Below are 27,837 nucleotides of genomic sequence, written 5' to 3' on the forward strand. Positions count from 1 at the left end.
AAGTGGTGGTATGGCTCAAGTGGTAGAGTGTTAGCCTTGAGAAAACCCAAGGACAGTGCTCAGGCCCTCAGCCCAAGCCCAGGACTGGCAAAGAAAAAAAAAATGGGAAAAGCTCAAAGTAATAAGAGTGCTAGCCTGGAGGAAAAATAAAAAACCCTCAGGGACAGTGCCTAGGCCTGAGTTCAAGCCCTATTACTGACAAAAAAAAAAGAGAGAGAGAGAGAGAGAAGGAAGTAGATTGTGATTCAGCCTTAAATGCAGCAGCTAAAGGACCCATGCCCTGAATTCTACCCCCGATACTCTCTTAGATTTAGAAAAAAGGTCAGTGTTCTTTTTCTGTGTTTGGGTTTTCTTTGGAACCTAGGAGCACTGTCTTTTGTGAGTGATCTGCCCTAAAGTTTGGGGTGTGTTCAGAGGATGGGGATGGGTACCTGTTCTCCACAGTCCTGAAGCCGTTGCCTCTTTGCAGCAGTGCTGAGATGGGAAACATTATTGTCCCCATTTTTCAGATGCAGAAACCGAGGCTTTGGCCGGTGCAGGTTTTCGGTGCATCCCAAGCCATGTCCTCACCATTGTTGTTCAGTGTAGGACTGCTCCATCTCGGCTCCACAGACACCTTGCATGGGATGCTTCCCTGGGGTACAGGGCTGTCCTCTCTGTCAGCGATTCCCCTGGCCTCTATAGTATCCTCTTCTAGTCAAAATTAAAACCAAAAGTGTTTCCAGATGATGACACATTGTCCCTCGGGGAGTGAAAATCACCAGTTTGAGAACCCTAGCATGCCAGTCCTTCTGCTTGGAAGATTCTCCCCTTGTCTTTCTGGTGAACCCCCAATTCCTTGCTTAAGACCCAGGTTAGAAGTCGTGCTCTCTCTGAGGCTCACAGCATCCTCTGAGCTGAGACTACTGGAGACTCCTGCCCCCTCCATCATCCAATTAAAGGAATACCCAACATTCCAAATGCAAAGATCAAAAGCCACCCAGCATAAAAACCATGATAACAACATATCACAAGTTGACATCGAGACGTGCACAGAATATGTGACAGTGGACTGGACTGCCAGCCCGGGACAGCCCAGCGGCCTGTGAGGCACACGCCTGTCTGACAGGCACTTAGCAGGGGGATGGTGAGACGGTAATCCTCAATGCCTGCTGAGGGCGGAATGGATGGGACAAGAAGGTCTCTCTGCTAGAAAAAGGGCTGAGCCAGCACTTGAGCCCAGGCTTCTGGCTCCAAGTCCAGTGCTCTTGGCACCTTGTGAACATGGCTAGAGTGAGCCTGCAGAATGGTACCCAGGTGGAGGACAATTTAGAGAAACCCCGAGGTGCTCACAGTCTGGGGACAGGCCAAGGACTAACAGCCCTATTTCCTCTTGGTGTCACGGGGTCCCTGCTGTGGCCAGCTCGTTTCAGCCTCACTCTGCCAGGCAAGAGCTGCTCACGGGATGTAGTGTCATGAACTACAGACCACCACAGCCAGCCCCTGAGCACCACATGCAGCCAGAGGCCTTGGCTTAGCCTTTTGTCTGAGTCTGCAATCTCTCAAGAACTTTTTCTTGATGAAAGGATAGATTTTCTACAATCATCATTGCCTTGCATTTATTGAGCACTTACAATGTGCCCAGTTGCTGCTTTATTTCTGTATATTTGTCATCTCCATTCGTTCTGGAGCCTGGGAGATGCTGATGATGTAGTCATGTGACAGATGATAAGAGACTCGGAGAAGTAAATGACTACACAATTATGGGAATGCAGTGTCACATAGGTGTTGGGTGGCTCATGCTTGTAACCCACCCCAGCTGCTCAGGAGGCTGAGCTCCGAGGATTGAAGTTTGGAGTCAGCCTAGGTAGTAACGTCCAGGAAACTCTCCTCTCCAGTTAACCAGCAAAAAGCTGGAAGTGGAGCCGTGGCTCAAGTAGTAGAGGACCAGCCTAGAGCAGAAAAAGCCAAACGAGAGCATAAGGCCTTGAGTTCAAGCCCCAGTACTGGCACAGATTTTTGAAAAGAGAAAGAATGGATTTGAGCCCAAGCAGACCACCTCCAGTGCTGTCTGTATCAAGCTAAATATCAAGCTAAACGGCTTCCCCATGAATGAGGGAGACAGTGAACAAGGGAGGAGGGAGATCCACTTTGTATGTGCAGTGACAGGCCAGTTTTTCACAGAGCTGGAAACAGAAGTTTTGTGGGGCTCAGAGGCAAGGCATGAGTGAGTGAAGGAAGGAAGGAAGGAAGGAAGGATACATGCAAATACCTGTTCACAGAGCTTGAAACAGAAGATTTGTGGGGCTCAGGGGCAAGGCATGAGTGAATGAATGATACATGCAAATACTTCTTACACTGCAGAGTGCTTCTTGGAAGTGATAGCCTCCGAGCTGGGCTGTGAAAGCCAGAAGACAGGGACAAAAGCCACAGGAAAGGACACTCCTCCCCCCTCCCCAATCCCCCCCCCCTACTTCTGCTGCTTGGAAAACAATTGGTGATATTTTATAGTCACTTAGCAGCCCTCTGGAGCCCGGCCTTTCCACCCCCTGCCAGGCTGCTAATCGGAGCTGTGACCCCCAGCCTGGTCTAGGGCAGGGGACAGGTGTTTGACTGCCATTCTGGGCAGGATGCCATGCTGGGCGGCTTGAGGGCAAGCCCTGACACCTGCTCCCGTGGCCCCGGCAGAGAATTCAGGGGAAATCGCAGTGACATTTGTCAGCTGCAGCTTCAATATTCCTCCCGTCTAATGGCTCTTTCCTCTGAGTGCATATTCAGTGCCATGTTTGGGAAAATGAGCTTTTAATGTTCCGTCGGCAGAGCCGAGAAGCCATCACGGGCTCCTCAGCATGTATGGAGCACATAAAACTTGAGATGGATGGGAGTCGCTTTCCAACTGCTCTGGCTGGGTCATAAAAAGTCTGTCTTGTGCACGCTCTTCTCTCATCGTGTGGCTTCGTCTATTTAGAACTCTGCGGAGTCTTTATACGAGACAGCAAGACAAATAAAACTCATCTAAATAGTAAAGCTCCAGGAGGAAGTGCAGTACATGGGGGTGGGAGGGGAGGGATTTCAGGTGGAGGTTTTTCAGCACACCAGCAGCGTGGGTTGAGGCTGGGCTGTGATGGTGGCAGTAGGTGCCCGGGGTCTTTGCCCACCACAGGGAGCCTCCAGTCCTATCTCTCTTCTGCCTGGTGGAGGCTAAGCTTGGGCAAGTCACTTTCTCCCACTAAACCTCAAGTAAGAGGCCAGTACCAGTGTTGTCTGCTCTATGGGTTGACTGAGAATCTAATATTCTATTGAATGTTGCTGGTGAAGAGGGTTTGTTGATTGACTGACTGAATGAATAAATGAATGAATACTGTATGCAAACACCTCTTTACTGCAAGGTGCTGATTGTGCCGTTGCTGGAGAAGAGCTCAGTGGTGTCCCCATCTCCTGTCTAATAGCGCAGCCTCTCTTTCTCACCTAACCCTTCCATCCACTTTGGAAGGAGACGGAATGATCCTCATCTCTCAGCTGTGCGTGGAGTGGAAAACACACAGCCACAAAGTGCCTGTGACTCAAGGGAGTCTGATTCCCTTATGTTGCCCCCACGTGTCTGTGCCTCAACAGTATCCCTACTGGGCCTTTGGGGTTCGACTCTTCTACCACCCCATCCCGTGTGGTTAAGCTCAGCCAACACAGGGTTAGGCAGGAACCAGGTTCTGATGGCTCCTCCTTTGCCCTCTGGGAGCCAGGAGAAAGGAAAGAAGGTTGGAGTGAGCAGTGGAAACTTGTGTCTGCCTGGTCCCCCAGGGAGAGCACTGGAGCGCTGGAGCACAGGGGCACTGGAGCACAGGGGCTCTGCCCGCATCAGCATGAGGTGTGGGGAGGAGGGAGTTTGTATGGAACTTCCAGACAAGAGGCTCCCTTGTCTAGGGCGGCCCTGGGAAGGGAGGCAGCACTGCCAGGGGGCTCTGTGTGGCTCCCATTGACATCTACAACCGCACAGCCCCTTCCCGTCCATCAGAGAAACATGGCCGCGCCTCTGGTCTGGCTCTGGGGGAGGTGGAGAAAGGCTTCTTACAGCCAAATATATGTATATGTGTATGCATATATGTAAATATAAATAGATGAATGGATGGATTTGAAAACATTTTACTGAATTCAACATAACCCCAAAATTACTAAACACACAATGTAAAATAGGACATTTTAAATCCTTTTCTTTTCCTATTGTCTTTAAACTGTGGGTTAAACTTTATAACCACATTATTTTTCAGTAGCTCCAATGTGGTTAGGGTCTCCTGCATTAACAGTATAACTGAACTCTGCCTGTATCTATATTTTAATTTTTATGAAAATGCTGGCTCAAAAATGAAATCATGAGGCTGGGTATGATGGCTCACACCTATAATCCTAGCTACTCAGGAGGCTGAGATCTGAGGATCAAGGTTCAAAGCCAGCCCAGCACTAAAGTCTATGTATGAGACTCTTTTCTCCAATTAACCACCAGAAAACCAGCAGTGGTGCTGTGGCTCAAGGAAGGAGTAGGGCAGTAGCCTTAAGCTGAAGAGTTCAGGGACAGCACTCAGGCCCAGAGTTCAAGGAGGTGGGCGCAGGGAAGAGAATTTCTTCCAAGTTCCAAGGAGAGAGAGTATGTTCTTTCTAGCAGAAGCTAGCAACAATTGTTATATAAAGCAGCTGTCTCTCTCTTGATATATGTTAAGTGCTGGTTGAAAGTTCTTAATTATTTTACACAAAAAGCTAATATCCAGCATCTTTCTTACAAAGGCCATTCTGTACTGTGTGTGCATCGTTAAAGTGGTCGGAGCCTTTCTGTTCACCTTCTGAACTGTCCACTGCTCAGCAGGTTCAGCATGGAAGGCCTGGCACACCAGACCTCTAGCAATAGGGGCCTCACAGCAGCCACTGCTCCCGGAACCTTCAGGTCTCCTCTCAGACTCATTTTTCCCTGCTGCTGGAAATGGAGGATTTCAGGCTTCTCAGTCTGCTCTCACATCTGCAAAGATGAGACTCTCCTGAGCCTGAAAGCCGTTTCTTTTTGGCTTATTGCATCTGGTTGAACCTTCACTCACTTGATAGAAGTGACAATAGTGGCAAGTAGCCTTTGTCGTCTTCTCTGGCTTACTGGCAATTTGATTCACCCTTGATATGAAGTCGATTTTCTTTAGTAGTTTTTTTTTTTTTAATTCCCAGTTCACTTGTAGTTTCTGTGGACTTGATCAGCGCCTAAGGATGATAGGCCTATTTTTCCTCCTTTAATACAGGTGATGAGCTGACTAATAGAACTGTACAGATATGGTCTGCTTGGCGATGTGTATATATGAGTGTGTGCCCACAGAAACATACATGTAAAGGAACACACGTGTACAGGAACACACGTGTGTTTTTCCTTTTCTTTTCTTTTTGCCAGGCCTATAGCTTGAACTTAGGGCCTGAGCGCTGTCCTTGGGTTTTCTCAAGGCTAAAGCTCTACCACTTGAGCCACAGCACCACTTCCAGTTTTTTTAATATACCTGGTACCAAGGACTCAAACGTGAGTCCTCTTGCATGCTAGGCACGCACTCTACCACTAAGCCAAACTTCTAGCCCTAATGTTTATTTTTAATATGAGGCTGGATTTATAGTGGTATTTACTGTTTTCTTTTTTGTATGCTAAAGTGGGTCTGTGTTGTCTTTGCATGGCTCCATCCTCATAAAATGAATAGGTCAACACCCTGAGGTTGCTACAGTTATTACCCTGATTGGATAATAGTATCCTTTTTTTTTTATAGACTTTGTACATGTGATCACACCCATGCACAGTCCTGAAGTTGTACACTTTTTGTGGTTTCTTTTCTCTGTTTTTGCAGATCTGTCATTGTGATTGTTTTGTTTCGTTTTTTCTGTTGTATTTTTTTCTCAGAGAACTGTCAGAGTTATGCTTCAATACTATGACTTTCCTTTCTCTTAATTTATTCATTTTCTCTTTTATGTTTATTACTTTCCTCCTCTCCCTTTCTGTCGCTGTTTAAATTTTTCATTTTTGTTCCTTTTGTTCATTTACTTTTATTGTTTATTGTTTAATAACAAAAAGTTTATGGCAGTATATATTTTTTTCTGAAGATGGCTTTAGCTGTGTCCCATAAATTTTGAAATGTGCTTCCATCGTCTCTTTCCTAATAAGTAGCTTTATGGATTTTTATTAAAAACGGAATGTCTTTATTTTTTTTTAAAAAAAGAAGAATTAAACACCAGTAAATGCAAAAAAGAACTAAAATCCATCAAAAACTACAGCACTCACAAATAACCATTATTAACCTAGCCATTTGCCGTCCATCTTACCACTCATATCTTCATGCGTTAAAGTTATGAAGGGGAGATAATGTAGTGTCTCTTCTTTGTACATTCTAGTCTATTTAATCTGAGCTCTCCCATTATAGATGTATTTCCATGTTTGTAATTAGAAGTCATGCCCCTTCTTTTTAGGGGTTGCATAGCATTCCACTGTACGGCTGTCTCACTGTGACCTTATCCTGCACTTATGGATATCTAGACCATTCCTATTTTTTTTTTTTTTTTTGGTCAGTCATGGGGTTTGAACTCAGGGCCTCTTTTTTTAAATCCTTGCTAAAATACTCCTCTGTTACCCTGGGATACGCCTACTTTTCTCTGCTCCCTGGATTCACTCTGAGCTCTGAGGGGTCCCTGGACTTGGGCCTGGCAGGACACTCCTGGGACTCGTTCGTGCCTGTGGTTCAAAACACCATCCACGAGCTGATAATCACTTCAACCTTTTATCTCCAGCCTTGAATGTCTCCGTGGATGTCTAAACTCCTTCACAGCCAAGGCCCTGGCGCTTCTCCCTCCCTACTCCCCCAGTGCTCCCCTGCTGCCTGCTGCACGTGTAGCCTCTTTCCTCTCCACAGCCTCTCATACCCTAGGAGGCAAGTTAGCCTTATAGTTGCTTCAGGGGATCTCTCAGAGAGGCCCTGCTCAGAACCTTCCAGTGGCTTCCTGTGTCTCTCAGGGCAAAAGCCTCATACTTATAATGTCCCCAAGTCCCCATGTTGCCTGCTCCCCTCACCTGCCCGCTGCTTTGGGGGCTCCTCCCTCCCCTGGGCTGTGCCAAGCCAGGTCTCAGAGCCCAGACTCTGTGGCTTCTCCTCTGCCTGGATCACATTTCCTCTCCTGTGTCACCACTTTTGACCCTTCTTTGAGTCCTAGGAAGGCGGCTCAGATGTCCCTTTCTCTTAAAGGGCTTTTCTAATATTCCTCCCACTCCATTTGCACCCCTTTCCCTGCCTAGGGCCCTTGCCATTTCTAAGCTGGGCTACATTTATTGACCTTACTCCCTTAGCTGAATACAGCTATCCAGAGAACAGATACTGGGTCTGTCTCTTTTGCAACTGCATCCCCATCTCCCTAAATTGATGCCTGGGACAGAAACTAGACACTCAGTGGCTATTTTAAATAAATCCAAATGGATGGCCGGCTGTGCTTTGGAGCATATGGCCAAGTAATTTCAATTAGGATGTGTGGTGATGATAACCATAGAAACGGAAGTATCTCCAGGTACAGAACTTCCTTGCTGTAATCCCAGCTGTGTGGGAGGCAGAGAGATGAGAGGATCCGAGTTCTAGACTAGCATGGACAAAAATAGTTAAAATTGGTGAGATTTTAATCTCTTTTCCCCTCCCTCCCCATCCCAAAAAAGCTAGTGATAGTTGCACACGCCTGTAATCCCAGTTTACATGGAAGGCAGAAGTAGGATGACAACGGCCAGCCAACGGGGTCCCACGTAAAAACAATTCCCCCATCTAAAATATATACAAAAAGCAGAAAGGGCTGGGAGTGTGGTTGCAGTAGTAGGATACCAACCTAGCCAGCCTAAGACCTTGAGTTCAAACCCCAGTGTCCCCAAAATGAAGAAAAAAATGGTTTATGTTTTTCTTCACTTCCACATTTCTCCACATTTCCATGTTTTGTAAAGTAGGAGACTGAGTTACAGCCCCACCAGACCCCAAGACAGAGCCTCTCCCTCACTGAGTAGTTGAATACAATAGGGAAGGAGGAGGGGCAGGAGCGGAGACCAGCAGGCCCCAGCCCCAGCCCAGCAGTACCAAGGCTTCCCCGCTCTCCACACCTTGGGACTATGTATCGTCCAGACAGTGAGACTCAGGGCCTGTCCTCCAGAAAGGACATGAGCAAAAATAAAAGAGTCAGAAGTAGAGGCTTCAGAGTTTCTGGTGGGTGGTAAAGCAAATAGTGAGAGAGGGGTCCCCTGGCCTTGCGTTTGAAGGGCGAGGCCAGCCTGCACCATGAGCAGCCTATTGCCTCCCGCAGTTAAATTGTGGCCAGTTGAGTGGTCCTAGAATGCCAGGCTCTGACTGTGCCGCAGGAATCCTAACCTTCTGTGGGCCCTCTTCTATCCATCATCTGTGGGGTGAGGCCTCTGAGCCCCCTCCCAGCCTCAGCTTAGCCTAGGATTTCAACAGGCAGCAGCATATTCCTCCTTTTCTAAGAGTTCATAAAAAACACATAAACACGTAATAAACAGAGGATAGAAAACATGGAGCAGCAAGGCGGTAAAACACACCAGTGTTTGTTGTGTTAATTGAATATGCATGAACTGACTGTTTAAATTACAGTTCACAACTGTTGCGGGGCCTGATGAATAATTTAAACAAGGGTGGCCAAAGAGATTTCAACACTGCATTAGCAAAGTGCTTGGGATCACTCCAGAGAATATGTAATTAGCTCAGAATATTCTGTAATAAATTCTTCGGAAAAGATGGTTTTAATTAGCACGCCTGCTAATTCAGAGTGTAGGCTGTTACAGCATGCAGGCGAAGGGCATGGCACACCCTGGCCTTTCCTGAGGTTTCCCTCTCATGTGGGGGCCTCACCACCTACCACACGGGGTCTCCAGCTGTTCTGAGCCCACTCAGCAGCTCCCACTCCCCAGATTGAGCCCCTCAGGCAGCCAGTGGGTGCTTTCTGTGTCTGTCTGTCTGTCTGTCTGTGTCTCTCTTTCTCTCTCGTACCACATGTGCCCCTTGGCTGAAGGAGCCCAGAAACATGAAGGGCCTGGTCAGGGGCCAGCTGACATGGGCCAGGGTCTGGGCAAGGGGGGGGGGGGGCGGGGACACCACGCAAGGCATTGCTGGCATAGGCAAAGGTGGGCAGGCAGTGAGGAGCAGAGGAGCGGTGGGGTGGGGAGCTGGCTGGGGGCCCCTTTTTCATGCTTGGGGTGGATGTAGAGGCAGCCCCACTTAGGACAGGACCCCTCGGGGACACATGTGCACACATTCACCTGTGGTTACAGCTCTGACTAGTTCCCTGGTGCCATAAGAGGAGTCAGCCAGGACCCCTACCTAAGCCGAAGAGTTGGGGACGCGCGAAGCGAGAGTGGCTGTGGAGAGAAACCGGGTCCCCACGAGGAGCCCCACGGGGAGATGCTTAGGGTAGAGGCGCCCCCAGAAGCAGCCTGAGTGGGGTCAGACTGGGGAGAGATGGGGAGCAGCAGATACAGGACGAAGTGATGGCTGGAAGGGGAAGTGCTTTTTCCGGTTCCCGGCAGTTTCATCGGGTCCATGCTGGCATCCACTTGCTCACTCTACAACTTGCACTGAGCCCCCCGCCCCCACTCTGCACCAGATTCTCCGCCTGCCCTGTGAGCAAGGCAGACTGCCCTTCCTCATCCGTGAAGCTCACAGGCCAGCCAGGTCGGCCAGCAGACAAGACAGTGTGCCCATTGCCCAGATGGGGACGTGAAGACCCTTGCCAAAACTATCCAGAAGCCCTGCATCCTTCCCGCGCTTTCTGGGGGACTTCAGATGCCCCTGAGAGAGTCTGAAGATAAGACACAGGAGTATGGAGGGGCGCACTCATAGCTGGATGGGTCCTCACGCATACACATATCTGTGACCAAGGGTGGCCACCCTTGGTGGCTGGTTTTCCTTCCCCAGCTCACTCCTGCTTATTGAGTCTGTCCCCGGCCTCCTGCCCCTGCCTCCATCTTGGAGTGCAGTAACCTCTGGGTCATTCTTTTCTCATCCTGCCTCCCCAGTGCCTTTGAACATATGCCCTCACCCCCAGTGGGTTGCCCCTTCTGCTCCCCCAGCTTCTCTGCTGTAGCCCCCGGCCGGTCCCCTACCCTTTGGGGTACTGACTCTGGGTTTTTGTTTTGTTGGTCGGTCATGGGGCTTGAACTCTAGGCCTGAGCACTGTCCCTGAGCTCTTCAGCTCAAAGCTGGCACTCTACCACTTGAGCCACAGTACCACTTCTAGTTTTCTGTTGGTTAATTTCATGCCCAGGCTGGCTTTGAACCTTAATCCTCTTGGGTAGCTAGGATTACAGGTGTGAGCCACTGACACATGGCGGAGTGCTGACTCCTTGAGCATGGGCTTTTCTCCAGCTCCGCTGTGATCCTGGCAGTTCTCCAGGTCGTTTGTCATTGGTGTGTCCCAGCAGTCCCCTCCCTTCAGAGATATGCAGAGATGAGTCAAAACAAGACAGATAAATCTGCACTAACACTAGGCACTGGGGGTGAGAGGAGGTGGTGGGTCCAGGCCAGCTGTGACGGGGGCGTGGTAGGGCCAGGGTCCCTCTGCCCTCCACAGTGGGCACACAGACTCTGGGGTCAGACAGCTCTGGGTTCGCATCCTGGCCCTGCTCCCTGTGAGCTTCAGATGTGGGGGAGTCCGCTGGGAAGTAGAGGTGGCAGCATCTGTTGAAGGATTGTCAGGCTGAGAGCATGTGCCTGGCAGGACATGGCAGGCTGAGGCCTGTCCTTTCTGCAGCTTAACCTCCTAGGGGCTTAGCACACAGATGCAGCGTCCCTGCTTTCCCCTGGCCAGCCTTTGAGAACCACCCATAGCCCAGGTGGGGTCATCAACCATGGTTATCTGTATTCGCTTCCACCCCATCTCCTCGTGATTCCATGGCCGCCGCTCTGGTTAGAGACACTGCTGTTCTCTGCTTTATACCTCGTTATATAATATTCTCATCCAGTTTGACTTTGGCTGTTTTACTCGAGCTGGCCATTCCCTCCAAAGCCTGACACACCAGGCTACCCTTTTTTAGGCTCCTTTACCTCCTTTACCTGTCTGTCTGTCTGTCTGTCTCCCTTCCTCCCTCTCCCACTCTCGTTTCTCCCTGTGGGAAGATCTCCACTTGGGACCTGTGCCTGAGCTCAGCCCACTCACAGCTGGCCCCTCCCTCACTTAGCCAGTCTCTTCCCTTGGTGGCCAGACTGTGCACACCACTGGTGGGAGGTATCATCTTTGAGCATTCTAAGTTCTGCTCCCCTCCCGTCCCCCCAGCACTTCTACACATGTCACCTAGCTGAGTGCCACAAACTGTCACTGCTCATCTGGCAGTGCCACCTGCAAATGTAGCTAGGCTGGCCTTTCTACAACACACTTCCAGTTCTTAATCACCCTCAGCATAGAGTCCAGTGTCTTCCAGCCTGGCCCCACTTGACCCTCTAGCTCCTCCTCCCTCCCCAGCTCCTCCTCCTTCCCAGCTTCTCCAGGGTCCGAATGGGCCCTGCTGAGTCACAGACCTTCCATCTTGCAGCCTGGCAAGGTGTATTGATTGGGAGTTAGCCCCATGAGGCAGGTCCACAGTGCTTAGAACAGCACTGATGACAGATAACCGATGCCACATCCACCCTCATGTGACCACTGACCCCAGAAAAGCCTACCCATTCATGAAAATGACAGAAAAAAGAATAGAGCTGGGGCAAAGTACTCAGGTGTGGCCATGTGCCCATGGGGAGCATGGGAAAGCTGCATCAAGCCTGTGGGATGTGCTGGCTCCCCTGGAAATGCCCACGGAGCCCTCACTAAGGAGGCAGCTGTTAGGGACCTCGGGTTATAGGGTTATGGAATCAGAACCTGGAGCCACTCAGGACGACCGGAGGGAGGCAGGTAAATGGCAGCAGGCCTGGCCTGTCATCCCTTGTGCATTACCACCCTTTGCAGGAACACCCAGAGTCACAACTCCTGGAGGGGAGGCCATGCCATTCCAGAGGGGAGGGGTAGGAGGGAGTCTTCCCAGCTGGGGAGGGGAGGGAGTGTCAGAGAAGTGAGGTAACCTTGTTGATGTGGTCATCTCACGTGTCTGTGGGTCTCTCTGGATGTGGTGGTCCTTCCTCAATGGCAAGGCCTGTGTCTGCCTTCTTGTGTCCCAGTACTTGTGGTCATAGGCTGTCACCAGGAACTACAGTTCACAGGCCGCAGTTTGTGTACTGGAGGAGTCTAGACAGTTCAGGTAGCAGGTGGAGAGGTAGCGGAGAGCAAATGAGAGGAGGAGGATGGAGAGGTGTCAGGTGGCACTAGGTGTGTATGAAGGGGACCTTGTTACTGGAGCCCATGGCTTCTTAAGGGCACTGGCCTCTGCTTGCACTCTTGTAATCAGTGTGGAGCCAGTGCCAGCTCTGAACAGAGGAATGAAAGCAACCTAAGAACCAGGTTCCCAGCCCAGCTTGTACAGTATGCACACACAGATATGATACACACACACACACACACACACACACACACACACACACACACGCACGCATGCTTTTACGCCCAGGTCCTGCCCAGCAGCAGCTGCTTGTGTTTGCAAACCTCTCTTCAAAGACAAAACATATTGCTTTCCCTTCCACCCCTTCCCTGCTGGGCTTTCATATTCATAACGAGATGATCAGGAACGGGCTGTTGCTTTAAAGGATAAATTAGTGTGACTCTTCACTCAATAATTAAAACTGCGATGGCGCCTGGCCTGCAGGGATAATGTACTATTATTATAGTCGTTTGTTTCAATTAAATGCTTACTGAGTTTACAATAGCAGCTGGGCACCTGGGTACTGGAGCTATGACTCTGAACAAGACATCTAAATTTTAGGAGAAATTTGTCAGTGTGCAAAAGATCTCCTACCAAGCATGAAAGTTTATTAGAAATTCCTACCAATGAGGCTTCAGGCGAGGGCCAGGCCCTGGGGAAAGCTTTCTATTGGCTTCTTCCTTGAGCCTGGAATCCTTTTCCCCCCAAAGCGGATAGTTTTCAAGTATTTGGTTCTTCATGTGTAAAGAGATTTCCAAAAGCCTTTGGGGAAGTGGGGGTCGGGAAGGGGGCTTCGACTGAGACTCCCCATTACATTGATGGTAGTGAGGAAGGCTAATTCCCCTCCACCATGGTGCCCCTGCCTGAGACCATCCCTGCCACACAAGGGACTTTGCTATTAGAGTACCTAGAAGGGAATGTGGCTGCGCTGGGTGAAGGGACTGGCTGGAGTCTGTCAGCAGTCAGGCTCTCCGGTGTCAGACCCTGATGGAGATGGTGTGTAAGTGATGGGGTAGGGGATGCAGGGGCTTCACCAGAGAAGAATGAAGGATGCAGATTGAGCAGAAAAAGAACACAAGTCAAAGTGTGTTCCTCAGCCTCCCTCCTCCCCCCCCCCCCCCCCGGGGGCCTCTGGAGTGCGCATGCTCTTCTTGAGATAGCCCAAACGGAGTCAAGGGCCTCAAGCCTTTCAGCCTCTACTTCATCTCTTCCCACCAGGTGAGAGCTGTGGTTCAAGCTCACACCTTAAGCCAGTTGAAGAGGGAGAGAGGGAGGAGAGGGAGGGAGTGAAGAGAGGGAGGGAGGGGGAAGGGAGGGAGGGAGGGGGAAGGGAGGAAGAAAGGCTCTTGTATGGAATGTCTATTAAAGCTGTGATTGATGTGGAAAGTTGTTTATTTGCTCCTTGCCCAGCCCCTCCCCGGGCACTCGCTCCCTAGTAGGTGCAGTGAGAAAATGGTAGACAGTGGGCAGGTATGTGACCTGGGAAAGTGACTTGACTTCGCGGAGTTCCAGTGTGAGTGGTGTAAGTGGGGAGGAATGGAGCGGAGCCCCCAGCACAGGGCGGTGAGCATCACGCATGCATGTGTGACCCCTCTGGTCACTGTGGGTGCACCCTCCACACACAGGGCTGCTCTGTGACTATGCGTGGATTCTAAAACACTGCTTAGTGGCTCTGAATCACCCTTTGGGGTCTGATGGGGCTCAAAAATTAAGGAGTTCGGGGGCTTTCTGGAAGGGCGGATGGGCTTGAACACATGCAGAGGAGCCAGTGCTGCGCCCAGGAGAGCCTTCCAGTTCCCGAGAGTGGGCATGTATCTGTGTTTTCTTCCTCTGGGAAGCAGGCCAGGCCTTGTGTTGGTTCCAAGCTCAGCAGAAGGCAGGAGGGGGACGCTGTGATTTCTCACTCCTCAGGAGAACATAGCGCACACTCAGCCCCAGGAACTCTCCAGGGAGGCCACAGCTAAGACGTGCGAGCAAAACCTCTCCAGTCCCCACGGCCTCAGCAGTCTGTTAAGCTGTGAATGCAATTACACATCCACAGGGCTTCGGCCTCCTTGCTGCCTCCTCTTCCCAGTCCTTCCCGATGCGGGGCGGGTGTGGCCCTGGCCCTGGCCCTGACCCTGTGTGCCCATGTGGGAAACAGAAGTCTGTTCTGTGAGCTTCCCAGACATTGGCAATGCCAACTGTGTGCAGGACCTTGCCGGGCCAGGAGCCAGAGCTCACCAGGCAGCCTGTGGCCCCAGGGGCTCTGAGAGGAGCCTGAGGATGGGCTGGGAGGGAGGGCCTTGGGTATAGGGGGGAGGGTTCAGGAGAGCTTGGTTGGCTGAGGTCAGAGGGAAGCCCCATCCAGGGAGATGCCCACCTCTCCCCAGGAAGCTATAGGAAAGGGTTGGAGGGAGGTTATGTGTGTTTTGGGGGACATTTTACAAGATCAGTGCTAAGTAAGGCCTAAGGGAATGCTGAAAGATGCTAAGCAGAGATTTCTGGTTAAAAGACAGGATCAAGAGCTAGCCTCCAGCTCTGGATCCTCCTTCCTTGGCCTCCTGAGTGCTGGGGTTACAGGTGTGTACCACCAGACAGAGGAGGCATTTTGTGCTGCAGAAGGGTCACTTTGGTGGCCAGCATAACCCCTGGACTGAAAGAGGTCCTGCTGAGGCCGGGGGGAAGCTGAGCCATGGTCTTGGAACACTCAAAAGCAGACCTGATGGAGAGGCTTGGGTACAAGCAATTCTTTGGGGGGTGAGGATGGGCAGGATTAAAGTCCAGAAGCCCTTTGAGACAGGAAGAATTTGCAGCCAGAGAGGCAGCCAGTGGTTGACAGGCTCGTGAGGCAGCAACGCAATCCCGTGACGTCCAACTCAGAACTGCCCCACCAAGAGGGAGGGAAGCCAAGGGCTCCACTCACTCAGGCCCTTCCTCCTTTGAGGTCCAGGCAGAAGGATGTCAGGTGAGGTGCCTAGAAGCAGAGCCTCCACAGTTCGTGGTGCAGGAATCAAATGTCCACAGGTGTGTGACTGTGCAGGGATGTGGCCTCAACTGGGACACACCTCAGCTTGATACTAGGGGGAGGCCTGGAGCAGAGCTGTACCGCAGAATAAGGGGCTGGCTGGCTGGACTCCCACATCTGTGCCACCACAGTGAAGTCTTACCACGTGGCAGGAAAGCTTAATGAGTGCCACAGTGCCTGAGAGTGGCAGCTGCCAGTGGACCAATGACACCTCTCTGAAGAACAAAAGGGTGGAGGCATTTCCGCGTGTGTGGGTAGGGTGAGGACCGCAGCATCCCCAGGTAGGGCCTGTTGACGTGCCCTAGGACGTCTGGGCTGCAGAGTGCAGTGGGCACGCCTCATCGGTTCCTGTCTCATCAGTCAGCCATGCCGTGTCTTCATGGAGAGGTCTGTCTCCATAATGATTGTGCAAGGAGGAGGGGCAGGAGGACTTTGCACCCCCAGAATTTAGCATCGTGTCCCTCACAAAGCAGTTTCCTGGGAAGTCCCACAAGAACGTGTTAGGGATAGACCACAGTGGAGAAGAGGCACCTCGTTGGAAAATGTGACATCTGTTCTAGATGACACCTGAGCCCACTTTTCCAGATTCATGTAGTCAAGAGATCGCCCACCGAGCATTTGCTTGTGTCCTTATGCAGATCCTAATTGGGAATTAGAAACTTACATTCCTCATGTGTGGAGAAGTCACTGGCTGGGGCTGGGAGTTTGGCCTAGTGGTTAAAGTGCTTGCCTAGCATGCATGAAGACCAGGGTTCGATTCCTCAGCACCACATACATAGAAAAAAGCCGGAAGTGGTGCTGAGGCTAAAGTGGTAGAACTCTAGCCTTGAGAAAGTCCAAGGACAGTGCTCAGGCTTTGAATTTCAGTCCCCCAGGAATGGCAAAGAGAGAAGTCTTTGGCTAATTCTATCAAATCTAAGAAAGTGGCTTCTGCAGATTCTACTCGTTCTCCCCCCACACACAAATAAAAGGTTTCAAGAAGGGGAGCAGGGGGAGACGTTCTCAACAAACTTTCATTTCATAGTGCTGCAGCCCTGGGAAGGGAAACTTCAGAGTTAGGCACGATTGCTTTCAGGGGAAATAAGTGATTCCTGGATTTAAAAACTCTGTGGGAATACAGAGCAACACTGCAGATTACCAAGCAATCCAAAGTGATTGTAGTGCTCAAGATTTTTCGTGCGGGTGTGGTGGCTTATGCCTGCCTGTAATCCTAGCTACTCAGGAAGCTGAGATCTGAGGATTGCGGTTCAAAGCCAGCACAGGCACTATGAAACCGAGAGACTCTTACCTCCAATTAATCTCTAGAAATCGGGAAGTGGGGCTGTGGCTCAAGGGTAGGTCTGTAGCCTTTATCTGAAGGACAGTACTCAGGCCGAGTTCAAGCCCCATGACCCCCACCCCACCCAGGGGAGACACTAAGAGCTGAAAATTAGGATGGTGAAGATAGAATCCTGATGTGTTTAATGGGAGATCCCAGGGACAGGGGGTTGCGGGGGGAGGCAAAAACAGTAGAAAATGTCACTCAGCAGAAGGAAGTAGAACTCATTCTGTTCAAAAGAACCTACTGAATATCTTGTCAGCAAAATTAAGAATATTGTACATTGTATTAAGAATACGGTCGTGCATTTTTTTTATTTTAGAGAGACTTGGAGGTTAAAGCAATTATTATCACTGTTGTTATTTAGACAGATTGTAAAAAGTGGTACTAGGCCGGGAGTTTGGCCTAGTGGTTGAAGTGCTTGCCTAGCATGCATGAAGACCGGGTTCGATTCCTTGGTACCACATACATAGGAAAAAGCCTGAAGTGGTACTGAGGCTCAAGTGGTAGAGCTCTAGCCTTGAGAAAGTACAAGGACAGTGCTCAGGCCCTGAGCTCAAGCCCAGGACTGGCAAAAAAAAAAAAAAGTGGTACTAACCAGGCGCTGGTGGTTCACACCTATAATCCTAGCTACTCAGAGGATGAGATCTGAGGATCATGGTTCAAAGCCAGCCTGGGCACAAAAGTCAGTGAGACTCTTATCTCTAATTAAACCGCCAGAAAACCAGAAGTGGTGCAGTGGTTCAAGTGGTAGAGCGCTAACCTTGAGCTGAAGAGTTCAGGGACAGTGCATAAGCACAGAATTCAAGGCCCACGACTGACCAAAAAAAATGGGGGGCAGCATGGCCTGGTATACATATTTTTGAGGGCACAGAGTGGGGGAGAGGGCTGTGAGGTATTAGACCTTAGTCTGGAGGAAGGGTCAACTGTGAGTGCTGTGGGCAGAGCCAGGGCATGGGGTACATGGGCGAGGGAGAGACCTAGATGTGTTCGTTTAGCTGCCAGGATGGCGATACTGTTTGCCATTTTGGTAAAATTCAGGTGTAGACTTAGGAGAACTTCAGGGCTCCCCCTTTTTTTTTTGCCAGTCCTGGACTTGAGCTCAGGGCCTGAGCACTGTCCTTGGACGTTCTCAAGGCTAGAGCTCTACCACTTGAGCCTCAGCACCACTTTCAGCTTTTTTTTATGTATGTGGTACCAAGAAATCGAACCCGGGTCTTCATGCATGCTAGGCAAGCACTTTAACCACTAGGCCAAACTCCCAGCCCCTCAGGGCTCCCTTTTTAGCAATCCTCATGTGCTTGTGTAGTGTCTTCAAATAGACTGATGATAAAACCCAGGGATATTGAAGAACTGGAAAATAAAAGAAGCAGAAGGAGTAAATTTGAGATTGTAAGACAAGCTGCTTCCTGCTAGGCTGAGCTGGGCAGAAGTGTTTCAGAAGCTGAAACACTGGGGGCATTATTTATTTATTTAGCCAGTTGTAGGACTTGAACTCTGGGCCTAGCTGTTGTACACGAACTCGTCAGCTCAAGGCTACCACCCTACCCCTTGAGCCACAGCCCAACTTCTGGTTTTCTAGTGATTAATTGGAGATACGAGTCTCACGGACTGTGGTACCCTGGCTGGCTTTGAACCGCGATCCTCAGATCTCAGCCTCCTGAGTGGCTAGGATTACAGGAGTGAGCCACCTCATTATTTATGATGTCCAGTTGGCTTTAGGGACCAAGGTCCAGGGGCACATCAGTAGAATGGCAGTATACCCGTCACATACTCTACATTGGGCAGAGGTGAAAGGATAATGTCATTTCCTTGAGATTTACCTTGGGGATCCTGCTGCAGGAGCCATGATGCAGTGGGGAGCCAGCTACCTCCCCCTTCCCTTGCTTCGGGCCTGGGATGTACGTCGGGGAGGGGTGGTGGGAGGAGCCTTCTAACAGGTGCTCTGTCTCCTCCCAGATCCAGGAGATGGTCCACTCTGAGGTGGCTGCCTACGACTCAGGCCGGACAGGGCCCCTGCTGGCCCGCCCAGCCATGCTGGCCAGCCACATGAGTGCCCTCAGCCAGTCCCAGCTCATCTCCCAGATGAGCCTTCGCAGTGGCATCACTCACAGCTCCCCGTCCCCCCCAGGAAGCAAGTCCGCCACGCCCTCTCCCTCCAGCTCCACACAGGAAGAGGAGTCGGAAGCCCATTTCAAGGTGTGTAGGATGGAGAGGCAGTGGAGGAGGGGCCCTGCTGAGATATGGCCCTCACTTCCTCTGGAACAGTCTAGAAGGGAGGCTGCGTCTTCTGCTGTAGAATTTGTTCCCTGGTGACGGAAGACTTCCTGTTCTATGTCAGGCCCAGGTGTGGTCTAAGCAGCTGCCTCCACAACCCAGCTTCTTAGGACCCAGCCATAGCCTGTTGGTTAGGGGCTTTTAAAGCTTTTACAAGTTCTCTTGATGGGGAAAAAGTGATAGAATAACACAGAAATGTTTTGAAATTTTAAAACATGAAAAAGATGCAAATGATTTTTTTTTTTTGCCAGTTCAGGGGCTTGAACTCAGGGCCTGAGCACTGTTCTTTGGTTTTCTCAAGGCTAGTACGCTACTACTTGAGCCACAGAACCACGTCCAGCTTTTTCTGTGTGGTACTGAGGAATCAAACCCAGGGCTTCATGCATGTGAGGCAAGCACTCTACCACTAAGCCACACCCTTGGCCCTGCAAATGATTTTTGTCTAGCAGAAAGTTGGAAAGTCACAAGGTGATGGTTTTATTGCTCTCGGTCACTGGCTGACTTCACCTGTAGTTTAGCATTCTTGACCCTAAAGAGTCTCTCTATTGCTGTGAAGACTTTCCTTCTCCTCCCGGAGAAGGAAAATCAGGCTTACAGTAGTGCTAGTTCTCTTTACAAAAAATGAAACCTAATATTGGATGTGAGGTTAAGAGGCTATAGATCTGAGGATTGGTAGTATGAGGTCAGCCACAGGGAAAAAAAACACAAACAAAAACAAAAACCTCTAGACCCTATCTGAAAAAATAACTAAAGCAAAAAAAAAAAAAAGAAGAAGAAGAAGAAGAAGAAGAAGAAGAAGAAGAAGAAGAAAGAAAACCAACAGTGGGTAGAGGCCTGGCTCAAGGGTGAAAGTACCTGCCTTACAACTCCAGTCCCTGATTTCAAAACCCAAGATCACAGCGAAAAAATGTTTTAAAAGAGGAAGAGCTAAAGATATACCCAGGGTGTGTGTGTGTGCATGTGCTCGTGCATGCAGCTGTGTAAGTGCCTGTGTCACTCTGGGTGTCTGCCTGGTTTTTGTCTGTGTCTGTGGGTGTCTTTCTGTCTGCCTGTTCAATGCCTCCCCACCCAGCGAGTAGTGAGTCTTAACAGTTTGGCTGGAGTTTTATCTTTGGCAGGAAGCCGCTGACCTTCTATGGTGTTCTGACTCTTCTTACCTGGTCAGATTTCAGGAGAGAAGAGACCGTCAGCTGACCCAGGAAAAAAGGCCAAGAACCCGAAGAAGAAAAAGAAGAAGGATCCCAACGAGCCCCAGAAGCCTGTGTCAGCCTACGCACTCTTCTTCAGAGACACACAGGCCGCCATCAAGGGGCAGAATCCCAGCGCCACCTTTGGAGATGTGTCCAAAATCGTGGCCTCCATGTGGGACAGTCTGGGAGAGGAACAGAAGCAGGTGAGCGAGCCTCCGTCCTTTCTGAGCCATCTCTGAGGCCTTGGGGCCTCCTGGGCCCAGTTTGGCTTTCTGGAAGCTGCTGAGGTTTTTTGTTTTGTTTTGTTTTGTTTTTTTGCCAATTCTGGGCTTGGGCTCGGGGCCTGAGCACTACTGTTCTTGGACTTTCTCAAGGCTAGTGCTCTACTACTTGAGCCACTTCCAGTTTTCTGGTGATTAATTGGAGATAAGAGTCTCATGGACTTTCATGCCCGGCTGGCTTTGAACTGTGATCCTCAGATCTCAGCATCCTGAGTAGCTGGGAGGAGTACAGGTATGAGCTGTCAGTGCCAGCTTAGTTCAATTTTTTTATTAAAGAATTTATTAACATGATTTTTACATTATATTTCAAATGACATGTTTAACAAACAAGTATTCAAGAAGGGAATCTCTATATACTAATCACTGACTTCAATTTTTTTTTTTTTTTTTTTTTTTTGCCTGAGCACTGTCCTTGGACTTTCTCAAGGCTAGAGCTCTACCACTTGAGCCTCAGCACCACTTCCGGCTTTTTTCTACGTATGTGGTACCGAGGAATCAAACCTGGGTCTTCGTGCATGCTAGGCAAGCACTCTACCACTAGGCCAAGCTGCTGAGTTCTAGCGCTACACTTCCCAGCTGTTTTGGGTGTAGCCACATCTGGATCTCCCTTCCCCCTCCATGAGATGAGAATGAAAACCATGGCCCATCTTTTTCATTGTTGTTTAGTATTACTGGGATTTGAACTACAAATCCCTCAGTCTGCTAGCAAAATGCTCTATTCCTTAAGTCACACTCCTTGTTATTTTGAGATGTGTGTGTGTATTTTCTTTTAATCCAAGAATTTTTTATATATTCATTCCCATCCAAGAACTTAGTATACTGCATTATAATAAAGCATTATAAATACATCACTGTATATAGAGTGTTATAGAGTGATTCCTTCCATTTCTCTAATAGGTTGTTGTTGACATATTAAAAAGATAAGAATTTATTTTGTAACTACCGATATAGCTAAGCGCTATTATTATCTTTAATCAGGTTTCAATTGATTCCTTGGAATTCAAGTTAATAGTAATAAAAAGATACCCATATATCCATTCCATATACACACATAAATGTCTGTATATATTTATGTCTATTATGTGTGTAGGCATAAGCATATAAACACATACATACCTACATTTGTCTGTATATATATATATATTTCTATAAATGCATATGTGAATATGTATTTTTACAAGTAATAGTGATGATGACAATATTTTCTCCTCTACTGATTTTGGTTGGACATGGGGCTTGAACTCAAGTCTGGGCTAGCTCAAGGCTAGTGCTCTACCACTATGCCACTCTCTGGTGGTTAATTGGACATGAGTTTCCTGGACATTCACTTTTTTTTGGTGCTAGTCCTGGGCTTGAAGTCAGGACCTTGGCTCTGTCCTTGGGCTTTTGGTGCTCTTATCACTTGAGCCACAGCTCCACTTCTGGCATTTTGAATAGTTCATTGAAAGTAAGAGTCTCTCAGACTTTCTTTCTTGAACTGGCTTCAAACTGAGATTCTCAAATCCCAGCCTCCTAAGTAGCTAGGATTGCAGACGTGGGTCACTGGTACCCAGCTTAGACATTCTACTCTGTTTTCTTATCCCAGTGACTTACCCCTTATAGTGATCCAGGACTTTAAAAGCTTTCTTCTCCCCAAAACATTAGGTAATCTTGTAATTGGTTAAGAGCATTTTCCCAAATCACCAGAGAGCAGACAAGTCCTGAATACAGAAAAGTCATAAAGTCAAGATGTTATTCACTGTACAGTTAAAGTCGAGCTCAGCCAGATGGTTCTGCTATGGCTCTAAGCAGAATATATGTCTGTGTACGCGCAGTCAGCTGCAGTCAATTGGCTGGCTTGGCTGTCAGCAGGAGCAGTGGGAAAAACAGGGCGCTGAGCGTCTTATTGTCCCGCAGGCTGGCCAGGCTTGATCACATAGCAACTCAGAGTCTCCAGAGTGGCAGGCGGCAGCCCACTGTGGGAATACTTTTCACGTCTCCTTGCATAGTATTTGTTCTTGTCCTTTGACCGAAGGGTTATACATCTGCCCTCCAAGAGCCACTGAAGCCTCAATGACAGACACAAAAACAATGAATTATCTCAGCAAGGCAAAGTGTACTGTAGAAGAGTAGCTGTCAGCCAGAAATCCAGCCAGCAAGCACACAGCAGGCAGCCTGCTCCTCCCAGAAGGCCCTGCCCTGCTTGAGTGCAGGTTCACGGTCTGCTTTGGACTGGCTAGTTTGAATAGGGTAAGTTAGAGTTTTATAAGGTGACCTATAAAAGGCTTTGAAATAAGATTAACACTATACAAGTAATCTCAAAACAAAACTGCACCCTCTTACTTCTGAGGAGTGTCTTAATTCCATCTTGGGAAAATTAGTTAACAAAACCTTTCAAACATCTCAATAATCTTTCCTTATCCCAAAGCAGTTCCTCTTTTCCCTTCTATTCTTGCTGCTATGTTAGGAGAATAGTCAACAAGTACCAAGCTACCAGGCTGAAGCAGGGAGGTTTGTTTTTGTTTTTTGCCAGTCCTGGGGCTTGAACTCAGGGCTGGAGCACTGTCCTTGGGCTTTCTCAAAGCCAGAGCTCTACCACTTGAATCACAGCACCACATGCAGCTTTTTCTATGTATGTGGTACCGAGGAATCGAGCTCAGGTCTTTGTACATGCTAGGCAAGCACTCGACCACTAGGCCAAACTACCAGCCCCATAAGCAACCCATTTAGACAAAAAAAAAAAAAAGAACAGTTTTTCTCCCTTTCAAAAGTAATCTCAAAGACCAAGCTCCAAGGCATTGTGGGAGGACTCTACCACAAGAAAGTACAGACTGAGACAAGCTGTACAACAGTGTAAGAACTTGCGTCGAAAATTTCTAATAGCAATGTTAGCAAATGCCAATCTAGACAGATGTATCTGAACAATCGGTTTCATACCAGAATTAAAACAGGATGCTTTATTAAGAAATCTACACTGTGCTCCTCAGAAGAGGGCCTTCCTGAGCTCTTCCTTGAAGTAAATTGTGACCTGGAAGCCCAGAGAATGTAAAGTATATTGTTCAAGAGCACACAGATACGTGGCGGGAGTTCTGGAACCCAGGCCTTGTCATCCCAGGCTGTGACATTCTTCCCCAAGTTGCCTATGTCTTGCTTGCATCTTTCAGGCCTACAAGAGGAAGACTGAAGCAGCCAAGAAAGAGTATCTGAAAGCCTTGGCAGCCTACAGAGCTAGCCTGGTCTCCAAGGTAAGGGAATCCCTAGGCCATGCCCTGATACCAATGGACCACTTGAGGGATGGCTCAAGTGCCAGGCCCCGTGGGGGTGGCCACCGTAGGCCTTGGAAGGAGACCTGTAGATCACCCCTACCATGCGCTGGGCCTGTGCTGGGCACTTTCCTTGCATCTCATTTCATGGAATCCTTCCAACAAGAAGCTGGTACTCAGAGGCAATCGACAGCAAGTCTGGAATCATCCAGTTGAGCAGAGGTTCTTGGTTCAAACCTGGCTTTGCCAGCCTCGAATCCTGACCGTGCCACTCTGGGTGTCTGTCCACTCCAGCAGGGCAAGGGTGCGGTGCAGCCCTAATGGGGGGGGCATTGTTCTGGAGGCAGTCACAGAGGAGACGCCACTAGGGGTGGGGGGCCTTGAAGGGTTACGCAAAGAGGAGTCTCAGAGTTGAGAGGCCAGGAGGAGCTGGAATTGAGGATGGCAAGGCCCCTTGGTGCTGGCCATACTGCCAAGCAAAGGAATGAAGGAGGGATGCATTGGGCAGGCCAGCCCCCATGGGATCAAGGCAGGACAGGGAGGTGGTCAGAGCCAGGGCGCCTGAGCACCAGCCTGTAATGACCACGGGTCAGTCCATACTCTCCCTCCAGAAGCAGCCCCGGGCCAGCTCAGCCCTGGTCAGTGGCTTACAAAACCACCTGGCCTCACAGCCCCGCTTCTGACTTCCTCCTCATGTCTAGAATGACAGCCTTCCATCTCCTTCCAGAGCCCCCCAGAAGGTGAGGCCAAGAGCACCCAGGCGAATCCGCCAGCCAAGATGCTCCCGCCCAAGCAGCCCATGTACGCCATGCCTGGCCTGGCCTCCTTCCTGACGCCCTCCGACCTACAGGCCTTCCGCAGCGGGGCCTCTCCTGCCAGCCTCGCCCGGACGCTGAGCTCCAAGGCTCTGCTGCCGGGTCTCAGTGCTTCTCCGCCCCCCTCCTTCCCTCTCAGCCCCCCACTGCATCAGCAGCTGCCACTGCCCCCACACGCCCAGAGCGCCCTCCTCAGCCCCCCTGTGAACATGGCCCCAGCCCCCCAGCCTCCTGTCCTCCCTGCCCCCATGGCACTCCAGGTACAGCTGGCCATGAGCCCCTCACCTCCAGGGACACAGGTAAGCAAGGACAACAGGGACAGCCTTCTGTGACCCTCTGTGGGAGATATGGAGGCGACCCTGCACCTCCCTAGCTGTGTGACCTTAGCCATGGCCTTGTACCTGTCTGAGCCTTGGTTTCCTCATCTGGGTAATGGGTCTGTGTACCTAACCTGAGAGAGACTGTAGCAGGAGACAGCTGGGGAGTGCCAGGTAGATCCATCAGTGATCTCCAGGCTGCCTTGGCTCAAAAGGGTGGTGATTTCTGTCCTGTCCTCCCCAAAGCCTTTAAGGCCTCACTTCCACTCATGGTTCCACCAAGCCATTGACACTTCCACGTAACAGATTGGGGAACAGAAAGGGGAGGGCTGGAAGGGCCCTGGAAGCAGAGCTTCCTTTCCCCACGGCTGCTGAGATATTTTCTTTTTTATTTATTTAGTCTGTCGTGGGGCTTGAACTCAGGGCCTGAGCACTGTCCCTGAGCCCTTTTGCTCAAGACTAGCACTCTACCACTTTGAGTGATAGCACCATTTCCGGTATCTGTTGGTTAATAGAAGATAAGAGTCTCATGGACTTCCTTCCCAGGCTGGTTTTGAACTATGATCCCCAGATCTCAGCCTCCTGGGTAACTAGGATGACAGGCATGAGTCACCGTCACCCAGCTCCTTTTCCCTGTTTATTTTCATTTTCTGTTCAATTTGTAGTGCTGGGGATGGAGCGCAGGGTCTTGCCCATGCTAGGTGAGAGGCGCAACCACTGAGTTGAGGCAGAACTCCCATGGTGCTCCCTGGGGAAAGGGGAGAGACACTGGAGGCAGAATGGACGTTCTGTGTGGTCCCAGGAGTGTCTGCAGGAGGCGTCTCCTGAAACGCACAGAGACTGCACTGCCCCGGCTCTGACCGTCCCCTTTCCCCGTAGGAGTTCCCACACATAGCTGAGTTCCCAGGCGGCTCTGGCTCCCGTTCTCCTGGCCCGTCCAACCCCACGACCAGCAGCGGAGACTGGGATGGCAGCTACCCTGGCGGGGAGCGAGGCCTCAGCACCTGCAGGTCAGTCCTTGATGGCCTCCCCCTGTGGGCCCTGCCTGTCGACCTCACAGGGTGGGAGAGGGCAGGGGTAACAGGGGTCTGGAGATGGGGGGGGTCACTCAGGAGAATGGGGGTGATTGCCAGCTGCCCTGCCTGTGGATGCTGAGATCTGTGGACAGTACAGAGCAAAGCAAGGTCCAGAGGCTCTCAGCTGACCTCATGCCCTGGCCTAAGAAACTGAGGCCAGCCAGCACCCTCCCTCTGTCCCCGGACCGTGTGTCTGAAGTTCTTTGAAGTGGAGCAGACAGTGGGAACTGGGATGCCCTGGATGATAGGGGAGGGAAGGGGAGGTGTGTGTGTGTGTGTGTGTTGTATACACATTTGTGCATGTACACATGTAGGGGAGACAGGACATATGGGAGAAGAGCAGAGTAAGATGGGAAGATGGTAGCCTGGGCTGGAAACGTGCCCCTCCCTGACCCCATGGGAGCTTGGAGCAGAGACCACAGCCACAGAGAATGCCATGAAGGCCAAGGAGGAGCTCAGTCAGGCAGTCACTGGCTTAGTGTCTGCCCACACTGTGGAGACGCCTCACTCTTGTTTGGTGTATGGCAGCCACTTCTGACTGGCCCAGAGGAAGACCTGCTGTGTGACCAGACTCAGCTGGAGGGATTCCCAGCACACAGGACCCCCCCCCACACACACACCAGCCCTCTCCCCTCACCAAGGGTTCCCTCCAGGAAGCCAGGGTAGCAGGCAGACACAGGCCTTTGTGCACCCCGCCCTCCCTAGGCCTGTGCAGATGTTGGCGCTCCCTGTTGGAATGACAGCTAAAGGTGTTTTGTCCTCCATAGAAAGAGCCACAGGTGCCGGGCCCTCCTAGAATGGACTCTGATGAAGGAAGGACATGCCACACTCTCACGTGGGCAGCAGAGGGTTGTGTGGCTTTTCTTGGTGGACAGTGGGTGGCCCTGCCACAGGCCTTCCAAAGGGCCAGGATGAGCCATCCTGGAGCAGGGCCCCCCTTCCAGGGTGGGCTCCAGCCGCTGACACTCCTTTCTCCCCTCCTCCCCCCACAGCCTGCTCCCCAGGGACAAATCGCTCTACCTCACCTAATCCTGCCTCCCGCCGGCCCTGAGGCGCACTGGAGGGCACTGCTCAGCATCTGAGGGGCTGCCCACAGGAGTAAGGCTGTGGTAGCAGGTGGGGTGACCCGCCAGCCCAGAACAGTGACGCACCCTCCCCCCGGTGCCCCAGGGCTGAGTCTCTTCCTCGACGTCCCATCAGCCTCTGCGGAGGCAGCCTGCCGCCTACTGCCAGCCCAAAGAACCTGCAGGAACCTTCTGCCCGCTGACCCGCTTGCTCCAGGGCTGCTGTGGCCCCTGCTCCCTGCCCTGTACCCTGTGTCTGGATATCTGGCCCCAGCCCGAGCTCACTGAGCTCCCTGACCCCTGGCAAGGTCGTTTATCAACAGAAACCCATCCCAGATGTAGGGCTGGGACCTGGTCAGCCACAGGCGTGCAAATACGGTTTGCTGGTAGTCACTGTGAGGAGACAGACCGTGGGTTTCGTGTAAGTAGCTACCAAGTGTTTTAGACCTGTGCTGAAGGCATCTGTGAGGTTATTTTGTGGGGGGGGAAAGACAAGTAGTTTCCTTTATGGTTAAAAAGCATTTTCTATGATCCTTAACACAATGGTTTTCTTTGTTTTTGTTTTTTTTTTTTTAAGTTTTATCTTAAGGGAGACATATGCACAAGCAACTGTTAAACTAATGCTATGTTATCAGGACAATTTCTACCCCCAGTCAGAGGCATTGTTCTTTATTATTTCTTAAAACGTGTGTCCATCTATTTAAGATTTCCAGTGATGATTCTGGTTTTGTTTTGTTGTTTGTTTGGGTTTTTTTTTGGGGGGGGGAACATATTTATAAAGAAAACATGAGAACAAAGTTGCAGTTGATCCTAATGTGTGTGTGTTTGGGGGTTTTGTTTGGGTTGGGGTTCTTGGCATTGTTTGCAGCTGTTTTCTGGGCCCTGACACCTGTCCGTCCTGTGGCCCATTGCTTCTCTCAAATCTCTTTATAATAAAATTTCTGAAAAG

General features: G+C 50.3%; 1 protein-coding gene across 5 annotated transcripts in view; it reads left to right on the top strand.

Annotated features, from left to right (window-relative positions):
• The window catches only part of Tox2 (TOX high mobility group box family member 2), a 91,651-nt gene extending 63,814 nt beyond the window's left edge, over positions 1 to 27,837 (top strand). For 2 of the 5 annotated variants that reach the window (XM_090352388.1, XM_090352391.1), the window contains exons 4-9: positions 18,586 to 18,825; positions 20,069 to 20,296; positions 23,518 to 23,598; positions 24,344 to 24,730; positions 25,628 to 25,758; positions 26,817 to 27,837. In XM_090352388.1, the coding sequence (XP_090208514.1) occupies positions 18,586 to 18,825; positions 20,069 to 20,296; positions 23,518 to 23,598; positions 24,344 to 24,730; positions 25,628 to 25,758; positions 26,817 to 26,853 (1,104 nt within the window). In that variant the 3' untranslated portion in view covers positions 26,854 to 27,837. The remainder of the gene's footprint in view (positions 1 to 18,585; positions 18,826 to 20,068; positions 20,297 to 23,517; positions 23,599 to 24,343; positions 24,731 to 25,627; positions 25,759 to 26,816) is intronic. The other 3 variants (XM_090352390.1, XM_090352392.1, XM_090352389.1) reach the window with 2 other exon arrangements.

This window comes from Megascapheus bottae, chromosome 18 (genome assembly GCF_031878675.1).
Source record: "Megascapheus bottae isolate mThoBot1 chromosome 18, mThoBot2.hap1, whole genome shotgun sequence".
NCBI classification, from domain to species: domain Eukaryota; kingdom Metazoa; phylum Chordata; class Mammalia; order Rodentia; family Geomyidae; genus Megascapheus; species Megascapheus bottae.